General features: G+C 39.8%; 1 protein-coding gene across 3 annotated transcripts in view; it reads left to right on the forward strand.

Moving 5' to 3' along the window:
• LOC126298391 (ATP-dependent helicase brm-like) overlaps nt 1-16381 on the forward strand; it is a 249423-nt gene that overhangs the window by 199338 nt on the left and 33704 nt on the right. For all 3 annotated transcript variants that reach the window (XM_049989699.1, XM_049989698.1, XM_049989700.1), the window contains exon 23: nt 11257-11486. In XM_049989699.1, coding sequence (XP_049845656.1) covers nt 11257-11486 — 230 coding nt within the window. The remainder of the gene's footprint in view (nt 1-11256; nt 11487-16381) is intronic.

The raw sequence follows: 16381 nt of genomic DNA on the forward strand, positions 1-16381 counted from the left end.
ACTGCTTCATTGGATCAATATTTGAGTTGTGAGCTTCACATACCATAGGTACAAAATAATAAAATTCAAAATTCTGATTGCCATATGGTCTAAGTGCCATAGAAGTGATTTAAAAGATCTTAGGATTTTAAGAAGGTATATTGTATATTTATAGACATGAAGAAGTCTTTTTGATAGTATCAACTGTGAAGTCATATCTAAGATAATGCAGGAAAGAGGAATACTTTTGAAACCGATCAGTACGAGAAGAAAATGCATCGAGGAAGCTAAGTGTAAACTGAGGCTTGAAGGCAGTGAATCTGAATGTTCTATGGTTGAGACTGGTGCAAAGCAGGGAGACTACATATTCAAAAGTCTGTTGAACTTCATATTGCAGAAGGCACTAAAAAGGCATCATTTATTGGCAGAGATTTGAGTGTAGGTGATTAGGTGAAATTACTATCTTTTGTTGATGATAGTATTCTTATAGTAGAGGAAGAAAACAAATTAAGAAGGGCATCTAGAGTGTTGATAGAGAAGACACAAAAAAAAATTATAATTCAAAATATGACCCCAAAGCTGGCAATAGAAATGGCAAAAGTAGCCGAACCTAAATTTCTTAGCGGTCTACCATATGGTTATTTCAGTGTAAGTTTTCATCAGTATGTAACCAAGAACATAGAATTGTATGCTTGTTTAATAGTTCTTGTTCGTATTTAGTGTACTAGGTTAATAGGAAAGGGGGGGGGGTATATTTTTGGCAGTACAAATCTGAGCGTATTATTATTATTTCCAAAGTTGAAAGCAAGTGTATTTTTGCCAACCATTCAATAACTTTCACAAAAACATCATTTTCTACTTTCTCTGCGACATTTCTTTGCTTGACTTGACATTAATGCTTTTATAATCTGCAAACAGGACAAATTCTACTTCCAGATTCAAATAAATTAGCAGATCGTTAACATAAAGTGAGAACAGTAGTGGTCCCATGATCAAACCTTGTGGCACTCACTTTGTAATTTCTCCTCGTGCATGTGGTGGAGGGTCCCTCTTTGTATTACTTGTTGAGTCTAAGGCAACTTTGTACGTTCTGTTTCTTAAATAAGATCTAAAACAGGCACTGACTGAATTATTTAACCCATAAAAAGCTCACTTCAGTAATAGAATATTATTATTGGTGCAGTCAAATGGCTTCGATAAATCACAGAAGATCCCAACTGGTGATTTTAATTATATACTTGATAAATGTATAAATGGTTGACTCAGTGGAATTAATATTTTAAAATCCAAACTGTGATTGGCTAAGTGTCTCCTTACTTCACATGTGACAACCCTGAAGTACATTACCTTCTCAAAACTTTTAGAAAATGATGTCAATAATGACACTGTATGGTAGTTATCAATGTTTGTGAGCCACCTGTTTATAGACAAGTCTAACAATGGCATATTTCAGTCTTTCTGGGAAAAACTCTGAGTTTACTTATTATAGGACCACACACTTTTAGTGTCTTACTAGAGACATTATCCATCCCATAAGACTTCTACTTTTCAGTGTCATGATGATGTTCCTTATTTCAGAGGGATTGTGAGATTAATTTTTAATTCACTGAATGTTTTCTATATTCCTGCTTTGGTGTACTGTTTTGCTTTCTCTTCTGAGTTTCTTGCACCACTTTCCTTACCTATTTGTAAGAAGCAGTTATTAAAAAAATCTGCTACAGTTGGACTTCCTTTTACTATGTTCCCATTCTCTTTAACAGAAATAATGTCATCTTCTATGGTTTCTTTCTGTCTCTCTTTTAACAGTATTCCATGTCGATTTTACTTTATTATCTGATCTGTCACTTTCAGACAAGATGTGAATACTGCTGCATTTTCTTTCAACTTTTCTTAATATGTTACAGTACAGCTTACAATCAGAAAGTGTCTCTGGGTTATTTTTACTTGTTTTGGTTATTTCGTACAACTCCTTTTTTTCTTGTGGAGAGAATGATAGCTGTAGTGATCTAAGGTTTCTTTAATAAGTTGCTGCTATTGCATTTAATTAGTTTGTTTCAGGAAAGTTGCTTTCAAAAATGGATAGAAACTCTCCTTGCTCTTTAGTCAGAACAAGAAGCCATGGTTAACATGGAGAGTGGGGGGATTCTTTCTGTAGCTTACCTTATTCCATTACTGAGATGGGAGTAGGAGGAAGGCCACTCTTACATGTCTTCACAAAGACAGTGGACAACACACTCTGATGCTTGGCTTTCCACCTATAATATACATGTCTATTTTACTAATGGAAAAGAGATTTTAGATTTTTTACAAAAGATTTCTGTTCAGTTGTTACAGTTTCTACTATGGATGTAATTTTGTGTTAAATTTATCGTTTTTGATCTATGCTCTGTCTGGTTGACCATTAGTCCCTAATATTTGTATGTAATAAGTAATATTACATAGACATGGACTACATATGATCTTATTGTAATCTAGACCTCAGGCATGGTATTGCACTTTTCATCTTATATCTTTCTGCAACCTAGACCTCAAGCTAGTATTGAATTTTTCATGCCGGCCAGAGTGGCCGTGCGGTTCTAGGCGCTACAGTCTGGAACCAATCGACCGCTACGGTCGCAGGTTCGAATCCTGCCTTGGGAATGGATGTGTGTGATGTCCTTAGGTTAGTTAAGTTTAATTAGTTCTAAGTTCTACGTGACTTATGACCTCAGAAGTTAAGTAGCATAGTGCTCAGAGCCATTTGTATTTTTTATAGATAGGCAGTGCCCCTATGTTTTTTTGAGTCATCAGTCTTCTGACTGGTTTTATGCAGCCCACCACAAATTCCTCTCCTGTGCCAACCTCTTCGTGTCAGAATAGCACTTGCAACCTACGTTCTCAACTTTTTGCTGGATGAAACTTTCTGGCAGACTAAAAATGTGTGCCGATCGTGACTTGAACTCGGGACCTTTGCCTTTCACTGTGAGGACAGATCGTGAGTCATGCTTGGGTAACTCAGTCGGTAGAGCACTTGCCTGCAAAAGGCAAAGGTACCAAGTTCAAGTCTTGGTCCTGCACACAGTTTTAATCTGTCAGGAAGTTTCGTATGAGTGCACATTACGCTGCAGTGAAAATTTCATTCTATTTGCTGGATGTATTCCAATCTCTGTCTTCCTCTACAGGTTTTTCCCTCTGTAGCTCTCTCTAGTACCATGGAACTACTACTTGTCAGTGTTTTCCACAAATTCCTTTCCTCTCCAATTCTGCACAGAACTTCCTCATTCCTTACCTTATCAGTCCACTTAATTGTCATCACTTTTCTGTAGCAACACATCTCAAATGCTTCCATTCTCTTCTGTTCTATGTTTAACTACCATACAATACCGTGCTCCAAACATACATTCTCAGAAATTTATTCCTCAAATTAAGGTCTATGTTTGATACTAGTAGACTTCTTTCCCAGCAATGCCTTTTTTCCAGTGCTAGTCTGCTTTTGATGTCCTCCTTGCTCTATCTGTCATGGTTGTTTTGCTAGCTCTTTAACAGAATTCCTTAACTTCAACTAGTTTGTAACCATCAGTCCTCATGTTTAGTTTTTCGGTGTTCTCATTTCTGCTACTTCTCGTTCTTGGTGGCCATGGTAAGTGTTTAAACTCTGAAGAGGGTTCCTGGTGCCACTCTGTAGCAATTCTGGATGTGTGGGGTGTTGTATTGTCCTGTTTTAATTCCCAAGTCCGTCGGAATGCACAATGGACATGAATGGATGCAGGTGATCAGACAGGATGCTTATGTATGTGTCAGTCGTATCTAGACCTATAAGGGGTCCCATATCACTCCAACTGCACACACTCCACACAATTACAGAGTCTCCAGCAGCTTGAACAGCCCCTGCTTACATGCAGGGTCCATTGATTCATGAAGTTTCCTCCACACCTGTACATGCCCATCCACTCGATACAATTTGAAATGAGACTTGTCCAACTAGGCAACATGTTTCCAATCAACAACAGTCCAATGGCAGTGTTGGTGGGCCCAGGTGAGGTGTAAAGCTTTGTGTTGTGCAGCCATCAAGGGTACACAAGTGGGCCTTCAGCTCCGAAAGCCCATATTGATGATGTTTCATTGAATGGTTCTGAAATATGCAGCAATTTGTGCAAGGATTGCACTTCTGCCACGTTGAATGATTCTCTTCAGTTGTCATTGGCCTCATTCTTGCAGTATCTTTTTCTGGCCTCAGGGATGTCAGAGATTTGATGTTTTATGCAATTCCTGACATTCGTGGTACATTTGTGAAATGGTTGTATGGCAAAATCCCACTTCATCGCTACCTCAGAGATGCTACCTCGGGACAATAACACCATGTTCAAACTCGCTTAAATATTGATAACTTGCCATTCTAGCACCAGTAACTGATCTAACAACTGCACCACACACTTGTTGTCTTATATAGGCATTGCTGACCCCTGTGCTCTACTCTGCCTTTTTGCATAGATCTTTGAAAACACATGCCTATACCAGTTTCTTTAGTGCTTCAGTGTATGTATTACCCCAGTCAATGAAGACCAAAAAATGTTGATTGGGGAAAAAATTGTGTAGTCGCAAATTTTTGCAGTGTGCTGGGAGAGTGTGTCCTGAACAACACAGTAAAAGCCCTGGTATGTGGGGTGTGAACATTGGGGTGGGGGTGTTTAAAGGTCACTTTAATGTTTCTCTTGAGTAACACAAAAACCACAGCCTGTAGCAAAAATGTTTCCCAGTACAAAATTAAACTGCAGTACAAATCCTACAACAAACATCCTGTACAATTTTTCTCAAGAAAAAATAGTTTCTGCACTGCAGGTGATGGATAAATGGCAGATTAATAAGAATATTACTTTAACGAATGTAATGTTTATCTTCAAATGAAGTTTGATTACAAGAAGTTTTATATGTGTGTATCATATCTAACTTCAGTGGAACCATATTAAAGGGTAAACTGTGTTCTTGGGGGTGTAACAGGGTGATATGGGTAGGAGCACAAGGGAAGGTAAGTCACAAGATTGTGTTCATGAACATCCCACCTTCATACATCTGCACATTGAGGATTGAGCAAGTGATTTCCCACTCTTTCTACCCCACAAAAAACAACTACAGGGTGTCTCACAGTGTGGTGTTGACCTACCACAGTGCACCTCATGGACCACTGGGAACCATGCCTGGGGAATGTTTATTTTCCACAAAATGTGGATACCACTAATGCAAGAAATGCATATGGACAGGATCTACGTAAATCTCCACACACTATTCTACACTGCTAGAGAGGAAATTCATTGTTCGTCGTCATGTATGGCAGCTGTGGAGCTCTTCCGGGAAAGGCAACGTACCCCACTTTGAGCACTGCTCGATTTTCAGTTTACAGACAACTATATGTCTCCAGCATTTTCTGTCCAGTTCTCTTACAGGAATAGACAAAATAAATCCACTGAACTTTTGTTCATACATGGTGTTTGTAAACTGCTATTACAAACTTATGTGACTTGTAGAGAGGAGTGAGTACATAATATTTTGAGTAGGAACCCATGTCCATAAATTTACTGTTTCTATTCTACAACAGTTTCAGTTCAGATGTGTAATGCATCCACGAATGTTGAAGTGAAAGAGAAAAGAATCAGAGTTGCTTGTCGCAGCATGCAGTAGGGTATACGACATGATGTATACTGTGTCAGACGGTCACCTAATGTCACTGAATGTCTGCCTTGCCATGAGACCTATCCAATGCCTGTGCACCTCTGGTAAAGTAAACATGGTGTGGTACATGTTTTCAGAATAGATAGTAATGCTCCTTGTGTACAACAAAGGTCAAGGTAACAGAAAAACTGCTACAATATGTTCATCATAAGAATAAATCTGATGTAAACATTGCGCTATGTATTCTCTTCCGTGTTTCCTGGAACATCATTGGATTTCCGTTTCACGTGGAACTGCAGCCAAGCTGTCTCAAATACTGTTTAGTACGATAATAAGGGTACATTTTGTGCTGTGTATTACGCGCACATCAACTTAGTGATAATAAGGGACAACAGCTTTACTGGAGCATTTAACTTGGGCAGCACTGATCTGCAGTGACATGGCCAGCTGCAATTCACATTTAAAAGTAGCCAAGTAGAGGAGCAATACAGCTGTGAATGTCATTTAATTTTTAATCAGAGTTAAATAACACACTGCAAATGTCCCTCAATACCCTCCTTAGACTACTAGGCAAAAACCGCAACACATTATCGTTTTTACCTAACGTATTATTGTAATTAAAAACATGAACGATGAAAATTCCTGACTTAACCACAGGATAATTTTTCTGCATTAGCTGTGTAGCTGTGTGTAATGTAAGAGAGTATTGAAGGATTCTATGTTGATAATGAGCCTATCAACAACAGAATCGTTCATGACGAGCCATTCTATATCCCGGCAGCATTCAGCAGTGACACGTGAAAAAGTTGTGTGCGTTAGTTCCAGTACATCTGTCAGCTTAAAAGCCTTGTTACTTCTCGGGTCAAATCCCGCAGCTTGGCTCCAGATCAGTTCTGTTGGGTTGATATTGTGATGGTACAGTAGAAAATGTAAAAATGCAGCATTTATATGATGTGCTCGATGCTGTGAAAATGATTGTTTTTCGTGTTTCTACGATACTTATCTACCTCTGTGGACAATGGACATAGTCCAAATAAAGAGGATTTGGTTTTCATTTTTGCCTTAAAAATTAAATTGTTATGTTTTCTTAATTTAATCAAATTTTGTGAGCAGTCCTTCATAAAATATCGATAATTAAGAATTTGTATTTGAAATGGAAACAGGAATTTTGTGTCCAGTATGTAATTAGAAACACAAAGATGTGCATTATGCATAAAAAAATGATTATGAGTTTTATAATTACAAGATGTAGGTATTTAAAATTGAACGAGAAAAAAATGATACTGAGGAGATTTGAACGAACGCACAAATTAACGGAGTAGCTTCACATGCCATTACATGACAGACTGGACTACACGTTCAATATAGATTTGATAATCAGCTGCAGTATGTACAGTGTAGGGAAAACTTCAAAGCCGATTACCTTCGTAAATTTATGAAAAACATTAAGAGAGCAGCATATTTCTTGGCACTTTTTAACTGTTTTCCATGCCCGTGTTTCACTATGAAACAGAAATCAGCCTCAGCCATCTTCATACTTTGTATTAACAGCACGGCAATCAGAGCACAATGCCTGACATGCGTCAGCTCATTGTCAATGCATGTGCGAACATTACTACTCGCTGTTGAGAGGAATGTCATTACACATATTGCCAAATGCATTGAGGTTGATGGACATCATTTTGATCATTTATTGCATTAATGTGGTATTTACAGGTAATCGTGTTGTAACAGCATGCGTTCTCAGAAATGATAAGTTCACAAAGGTACATGTATCACATTGGAACAACCGAAATAAAATGTTCAAACATACTTACGTTCTGTATTTTAATTTAAAAACCCACCTGTTTGTCTAAAATTGTGAGCCATATGTTTGTGACTATTACAGTGCCATCTATCACAAAGCGAAAAAAGTAGTCCAACTAAAACATTCATGTGGCGAAGAGTTCTCGGGCTTCCAGCCGGGTGGCGGTGTCTTCAAACTGCGACGTTTCAACAAGTGATATACTCATCATCTTCTGGCGAAGATAATGAGTATGTCACTCGTCGAAACGTCGCAGTTTGAAGACACTGCCACCTGGCTGGAAGCTTGAGAAGTCTTTGTTAGCTGTATACGCCGGGAAAGCATACATTCACATTTAATCATTCATATTTTGTTATGTACTACACAAATATATAATAAAAAATGGGGGTTCTTATTTAAAGAAACGAAGTTGATATCCGTTTGACCTATGGCAGCGCCATCTAGCGGGCCAACCATAGCACCATCTGGTTTCCCCCTTCAATCTAGACAAGTTTCGTTCTTTGTAGTTTTCTCGTTTGGCGCTTATTCCGTGAGATATTTGGCCCAGTCATAATCAATGCACCACCCTGTATATGGTGAACCCATACTGCACGGACAGAATTTTTTAGGTTGTTCAGGGACATTTTCTAAGGATTTTTGTATAAGGGGCCTTGGTCTCTGGTGGCTCATTATAGAGTAATTATGTGTTAATAATTTATACAGCTACCTTTGTACTTGTGAAAATACCTTCATAGCAGTGAAAGAACCTGTAATATGCGCTCACCAAAACATACTGTTTATTACTGTTAACATACAACTAAAAAACAAACTTAATGCAGACTGAGCATTGTTGAATCCCAACTTGAGAGCAAATAATAAATTGAGCTTTACTGTTGTCAGCAGCAAGTGCTGTCAGTGGTTTGTTTCCAAACAAGACACACAACTTATACCGCTTACATTTGCACTGTTGAGCAGATACTTTCAGTGCAATATAGATACAAAGATAAATGAGGGTAAGAGATCAAACAAAATGCAATTACTCCATAACAAACAACCGGAAAATTTTCTTATACCATAACATTCGGAAAGTACCCATGTCTATGTACAACTTACAGAATTTTGTCTGTGTACAACCTACAAAATGTAAGTGCTATCCCTAATAACTTCATTGTTGATGAGACATTAAACCCAAATCGTCTTTCTTCTTTTTCCTCAGTGACTTATGTTTTATTCATTTTGGATGTATTCATACTCTGTTACTGTGATTCCTTTGTATTTAATGTGATAAGTTTGCTTCCTCTACAAAGCAGATGTTATTAAGTGAATATTATTTACAGATAAATCACAGAAAGTAAGAGTTCGTGACTCTTTTGAAAATGTTAAATGCGAAAAATTTCTGGGGAGTGGATACCTATTGGCCAACACAATATTCTAGAAGTTTGTTGAATAACTCTCATGTTAGTCTAGGTTCCAGACCCCTCATTTGCTGTTATTGGTCCTTGGGGCAAGTGTGCCAGACCCCTCCTGCCAGTATACGAGGCGCTATCCAAAATTTTCGGGACTGGTGCTGCCATCTCTTAAAACCTTACCTTTGGACTATGGTCACCATCACCCTCGAAGTAGTTCCCATCCGCATATAGACAGCAGTCCCAGCACTTCTGCCACTGGTCAAATGTTTTCTGGAATTCCTGTTCTTTGAGGGTGTTTATCTCCGCGATGCTTATTGAATCCTCTCTAGTGTGTCGAACCGACAGCCTTTCAACTTGAGTTTCAGTTTTGGGGATAGCGCAAAGTCGCAAGGTGCCAAATCTGGTGAGTACAGTGGGTGGGGTACAACCGACATGTTGGTTTTTGCCAAAAAGGTCCTGTTTCAGCAAGGACATGTGACAGGGCGCGTTGTCGGGATGCAGCAGCCAGTTCCCTTGACGCCAAAGTTCAGGCCATCATCGCCGCACGTTTTCACGGAGCCATCACAAAACGTCACAGTAGTAGGCGGAATTCACTGTTTGGTTGGGTGGGACGAACTCTTTGTGGACAATTCCCTTGGTATCAAAGAAAACGATGATCATGCTCTTCACTTTGCTCTTCACCTGTCTCGCTTTTTTGGGTGTTGGAGAGCCTGGGCTCTTCCACTGGGACAATTGGTGCTTTGTCTCTGAGCCATAACTGTAAATCCAGCTCTCGTCACCAGTGATAACCCGTGGCAAGAAGGTTGGATTATCAGATGCGGTCTGATGAACATCCGTTCACACTTAAACATGCTGTGCCTTCTGATTGGCAGTCAAGATCCAATGGTTCGACGTTGATCTGCACAAACCAATTGTTGAAGTTTGGCAACAATGTCTGGCATTGTGCAGCTAATAGGTCTTCTAGTGTGAGCATCATCTTCGACGTCTGTACGGCCGGCCCTGAACCGAGCATGCCACTCACACACACATGCATGGCTCATGCTCTGTCCTCCAAACACTTGTTGAATCATTGCAATGGTCTCCGTAGCACTTTTCACGAGATTCACACAGAATTTGATACACACACGTTGTTCTGTTTGCGGACCCGTTGTAAATTCGCCACACACCAAACACAGGGTATTATGGAAATCACTGTAGACACATAACACGTCCTCCCAGCTGAATGCCACTCCGCACACTAACTCATCAGATATGCAGCTCTTTCCACCTAGTGGTGCAAAGATCTACTACTACTACTACTACTACTACTACTACTTTCCAGATGGCAGCACCAGTCCCGAAAATTTTGGGTTCCACCTCGTATTACCTAGAGGCAGAGTGTACCCTTTATGGCACGAATGGAGCTGGTTCACATGCTCACAAAGGATGCCTTAAGGTGTGTTTGCCAGGACTAGCTGGCAACCTTGCATTGCAGTGATGGTTCCAGGTATCCAGCCAGGTATACTTCTGAACATATGAGCGCAGACAGAAATGCCAACTGTGCACGGCAGTGGTTTTTCTATCTGCTTTGTAAACATTCGTAAAATACATTTAGCTATGCCATTGAGGCGGGGTGAAATGGAGGTGCAGCAAAATGTTCGATTCCCTTCAGAGTGCAAAACTATCAAAAACCAGTGGATTCAAATTGTAGTCCATTATTAGTGGCAAGAACTCGTAGACCTCAGTAGATAGAAAACTCAGTGGCTTGGGCCTTAGTGGTATTCTCCGTCGTGGTCTGTTGCTTTTTGATGATATATGGGTAATGAGAAGAGGCTTTTATTAAAACCAGCCATGTAGCCATATGGAATACACTCATGAACCTGATCTCTTGGCTGTTTTGTGTGGGCTGGTAGGCTTGGGGTCTGTACTGGCTGCTGTCTCTGACGAGCTTGGTGGTGTTTGGCAATGTGTGTGATATTCTCATTGACTTACGGCCAGATGGTTTCTCCCATCAATTTTATCATCATCATCATCATCATCATCAAACAACAGTGTTGTCATATTATCATTCCTGGAAAAAAAAATTGTGTTTTCTGATGTGTACCTGTCATTTGTTTAAGCTAATGTGAAGAAGAGTGTGGTTTGCATTTTGAAAATATGTGTTGTTACTCACTCTTCTAAGTTTTTACACTTCACCTTCTAGTGTGTTTGCAGAGTGACTGCCTCAGCCTTTGTAATATAGTGGTCATCCAAACCTCTATATCTGTTATGGCAGTTTAATTGTCCCCTTCTCAACTTCCCATTTTCTTTTGTTATATGTCTGTCTCCTGCATCATTTATGTCCTGTGTCTTATCAGATATGAGTCAAGTAAATAGAAAACTTGTAGGAGTGTAATTTTGTGAAATGATTGGTTCACCTGTACTACGTGGTATAATAATGTGAAATGTTTTCGATAACAGGCCCTGGAAGAGGATGAAGAAGATGGTGAAGAGGAACAATCAGTGCATCGATCAAACAAGAAATCACGCAAACGTCAGCGGCTTGACCTTCCGGTCTCACCAGCACCCAACATTTCGGGGGAACCTCACAAGAAACGCCGTAATCGTGATCAAGTCTCCAATTTAGAATCAGTAAATCTGAAGTTGCAGATGAAAGAATTACTTGATGTTGTTATAGGTTATGCTGATAGGTAAGTCTTTCCTTGCTACCCAAAAAACTGGAATTTAGTTCTTGGATTTAAGTATCTGGTACAATCAGAAGTTAGACTGCTGTTCATTTTCTTTTGCTTATCAACTGAAAAAATATTGTGTAGAAAAAAGAATCCCAAAAACATTTAGCTAGCTGTCTGGATCTCATTCGAGAAGCTACTTGTGGTTGCCTTCACCTTCTTTGTGACAATCTTTGCTCAGTTGACATACTACCTGTGGAATAGCAGAAGGGTGTGATTAGGAAGGTATGGATTTGTTTGTAATTAAAAGCACATTATAACCTCCCACAGATATGCATCAAAATGATGCTTCGTTGATAGCCATTTGAGGCCCTGAAGATGAAGATGAAGATGTGCTTTGAAATGCACATTGACAAATAAAATACACTATTCTAAAGACACTAGACAGGCTTTATTGTTAAGTTTACCAGCAGACATTCTTGTTTTTGAACTTCGTCAAATGTTTTATTGTAAAATTTCATTGTGATACTTGTATTATAAAGTCTGATAAGTGTGGATGTGGATGTAGGTTACTCTGCCAGACAGTTGCCTGATTTATTGGTTGATGTTTCAATTAGGTGATTGTTGTGGGGACCTTGACAGGGAACTCATAGAGGCTCTCACATAAAGCTGTAGACTATGTAGAAGAGGTAAGACAATCCAGGGGGAAAATATTTATATCTAGGGACCTGAAAATGTAGCACCTATTTTTGGTGAATTTCACGTCTATTTTTGCTAAAATTCACATGTGTGTGTCACTAACTATTGCCACCAAGAATAACTCCGAAAGTATGATACTAGCTGAAACGTATGTGCGACAAATGTTGCAGGGGACAACGGGGGCCATAATATGATGTTAGTTTTTTTGTTGCTAGATGGGGCCGCTTTGGAGATGTGAAGGTCAACTTTGTTGTTTTTTCTTTTTTTAAATGTGATGCTATAGTTTGATACCTATTTTCTGATAGCAGCTATTGAGACAAATCCAATGATGTGTATCAATGAGGTCTTTGAAGGTCAACAAAGGTGACATGAGCGTCCATTTACAGAAGGTGTTGGTTCAATGCAGTGTTGCAATCATCTTATCATGGATTGAGTTATATTCTTTATCACATCAGAACTTATTGAAGCACATGCTCTGACAATTCTCTCTCGCATATCTTGAGGTGTAGTTTGAACATCTTTATGAACAATGTCTTTTATGAATCCCCACAAGAAAAAAATCCAGAAGCATCAAGTCTGGTGAACGAGCTGGCTGTGACACATCTCCTCCGCATCCAATTCCACGTTTTTGGGAATTGTCTCTGCAACTCATTTCTAGCCATCAATGAAAAATGTATCGGGCACCCATAGTGTTGATACCACATTCCGTTCCTTGTTCCTAAAAGTATTTCTTCCAATAACAGACCTAATGTTTATTGCAGGAATGTAGTGTAATTCCTAACTTAAGATTTTCTTTAGTTCTGTCCTCCAGAATCCCCCACCATACATTCACCGACTACGGTTTTTGGTGTGCAACGTGCCGCAGCCAACATGGATTTTCAGTTGCCCAATAGTGCATGTTATGCGAATTAACATTTCCATGGTTCGTGAATGTGGCCTCATCAGTAAATAAAATCAAATTAATAAATGTGTCATCTCTCTAATCTGAAGTTGAGCCCATCGGCAGAATTCAATGCGATGTATACAATCCGTACCAGTTAATTCTTGGTGGAGACTGATATGGTAAGGATGATATTTATGGTGATGCAAACATGAACAACACTACTGTGGCTCATGCCTGATTCCCTTGATTTGGTGTGAACTAACACAAGGATCTCTAACAGCAGTGGTGAGAGTACCAATTTCTGTTTCCTCATTAGTAACTTTCCTTTGTGGGATGTTTCTGATGCAGTTGTTGTCAATTTATCATACACATATTTAAATGTACATTGTGTAAGGTGAGTAAGTTGAGGATATCTTTCAGCGTAGAAGTCTCTAGCCCTCACTGAATTTCATTGCCATTCTCTGTAAATGACTCACATTGACTTGTTCTTTGAAGGAATACGTCATTCACACTCGCTTGATTTGACAATACTAGTCTTACTGTTCCTATTAATGTTGTATTGTGAAACTGTCAGATGGTATTTACGTGTCAGCGGCATGTTAGATGGATACGTCGTATTTGGCAAATCTTTACTATTTGCACAATATACGAGAGAGAGTGTCAGAGCATGTGCTTTGATAAGTGCTGAGGTGATAATGGAATACCACTCAATCCCTGATAAGAAGATTGCAGCACTGCATTGAGACCTAAATCTACATCTGCATCTGCATCTACATCTACATACATACATACATACATACATACATACTCCGCAGTCCACCATATGGTGCGTGGCGGAGGGTACCTCATACCACAACTAGCATCTTCTCTCCCTGTTCCACTCCCAAATAGAATGAGGGGAAAAATGACTGCCTATATGCCTCTGTAATCTCTCTTACCTTATCTTATCTTTGTGGTCTTTCCGCGAAATGTAAGTTGGTGGCAGTAAAATTGTACTGCAGTCAGCCTCAAATGCTGGTTCTCTAAATTTCGTCAGTAGCGATTCACGAAAAGAACGCCTCCTTTCCTCCAGAGACTCCCACCCAAGTTCCTGAAGCATTTCCGTAACACTCGCGTGATGATCAAACTTACCAGTAACAAATTTAGCAGCCCGCCTCTATGTCCTCCCTCAATAGGGTCATATTATGTCCCATGCAAACCAAAAATAACTGTATTCACACATTAGGGGAATAACTTCAGTGCAGTCTAAATACGTTGACGGATTTTGTTTTCCATTTGCTATCCTGCTAAGTGCAGGCACTATAGAATAGCAGTTGGCCTTGAGTGTAAACAAACTAGAACTATGGTTGCCAGAGGGAAAAGGAGTAGTGCGGGGGAAACAAGCCCTGCCTCCCTCTTGGTCAGCAGCCAGCCTACACCTGTGTTCTGTGAAAGCAGAAATGACACTGGGTTGTAGGGATAACTGATGCATTCTGCTGTAGTGGGGATCATAATGAAACTCAGTGTTGGACGAGGACTAGTCTCTTCATTCATTTCAAAATGAGAAAAGGAAACAATGAGCAACTCTAAACACAAAGCATTCGGTCTGTATTTGATGCAACCACAGTTCAAAACACCCATGCTATGTTAAGGTGTCCACATTATACAAGCTTTTGAACTTTGGCTAGCAGATAAATGTACACATTTCTTTGTTCTAATACAGTGTCCTAAGACTAAGTGCTATTTTGCATTATGAGGTACGTATCTTGTACAGGCTATAGAACTGTCCACTAATATGCATGACACAAGAGCATTGAGTGCTCTGATATGTCATTGCATTTGTGCACTTCTTATTTTGCAAACACATTCTAATGCACATTATCTTTTCAAATTGGTCTCTGTTAGATGATGTGGAATACCAGTAACAAAAATTGGTACATTTTTAATATTTACATGCAGGAAATACAGCAGTTGCAAACTATCTCGTACAAAATAGTTCATCTGGTTATATTTTGCTATGAAATAGTTTGTTAGGTAATTTTGTATATTTGCATTTTGAGTCAGAAGTTGCATCTGCTTTCACATTTATTGCCAAACGCAAATTTTTTGGCAATGAATGTTCAGGTGGCAATCAGCATTCCAATCATTTACATGCTTCTATACTAGTATTTACTATAACAGTGAAATAAAGTGCACCTCAAAATTAGTTCAGGAAGTTCATCACTATAGAAATGGTAGTTCTGTTGTGTAGTGACTCGATGTGTAGTGACATCTATGAAGGAGTGAAAGTGCTGTTCTTTAGGTTAGTCAGGAGACGTTTGGCTCTCCCATTCCAGCATATCTGGGTCGTATGGCTGGTGAGGGAGACAGGAACAGTCAGTGTACATGAAAATATTATTCCATTAAGCTCGAACAACTGCAGGCACATGCTTTCATCTCGGGCACACCCTGGCATTGGCCTGTTATGTCCCTGTGTCAGTATAGTAGGCATGGCAGACATAGCTGAAGTTTACACATGCTACTGGAAAGCAGTGTCTTATTCGACAATATTGATGCACTGGGTGCTGGAATGGAAGTGGCAGCCACAGCCCCGCGGCTTGGGTGGCAGCAGCATGACAGACTTCTGGTGTAGTGGACAGGTGCCCATTGATGCGGCAGATGCAGTGCTGCCCAGAGTGACGAATGCTGGGATACTACAAGGTGTCGGATCTCAGTGATGCAGAGGTAGGACCTCAGTTTGTGCCTTGGACCGTGAGGCGGCAGCAGCAGGATAAACCAGCAGATGGTCTTGTGGAGACAAAAGCAAAGTGAAGGTGACATGATGGTTAGGTCATCAGGCAGCAGTTGTTAGTTCACACCCTAACTGTGTAGAAGAATGACATTAACACCAAAACGAAGATAGATGTGTGACCCACACATGTCGATACCTGCTCAGCTGGCCTGTATATGCCCAAAGGGGGCTCCTTAACACGAAAGAGGAGTACTACTCTGTACTTAAGTTCTATCAATACTTCCTGAAGGCTGGTCATTGCCTGGAGAACTGGGTCCTTATTGAGGAAGCTGCCACTACTGTGGAATGCTGCATTGGCTGGCTTCGACTTATGCCCTGGAAATGGAACTGAACTTTTATCATGGCCTAATTGCTGCAGTAAAATGCTCTTACTAAAAGCCTTCCCTCTTTAAATTCAAAATAGTGCATGTTTACAACCACCTCTACATGGAACCATTTACCCCAGGAGTATTTCAGGAGGTCTAACGTAATGGGAATATCTGTTTCATTGGAACAAGTGCATTTCGGAACTCCTATGGTGCCATCCTCCAAAGCTGCTCTCTCTCTCTCATATTATGCTTTACC

Source organism: Schistocerca gregaria, chromosome X, assembly GCF_023897955.1.
Source record: "Schistocerca gregaria isolate iqSchGreg1 chromosome X, iqSchGreg1.2, whole genome shotgun sequence".
In the NCBI taxonomy this organism is placed as follows: domain Eukaryota; kingdom Metazoa; phylum Arthropoda; class Insecta; order Orthoptera; family Acrididae; genus Schistocerca; species Schistocerca gregaria.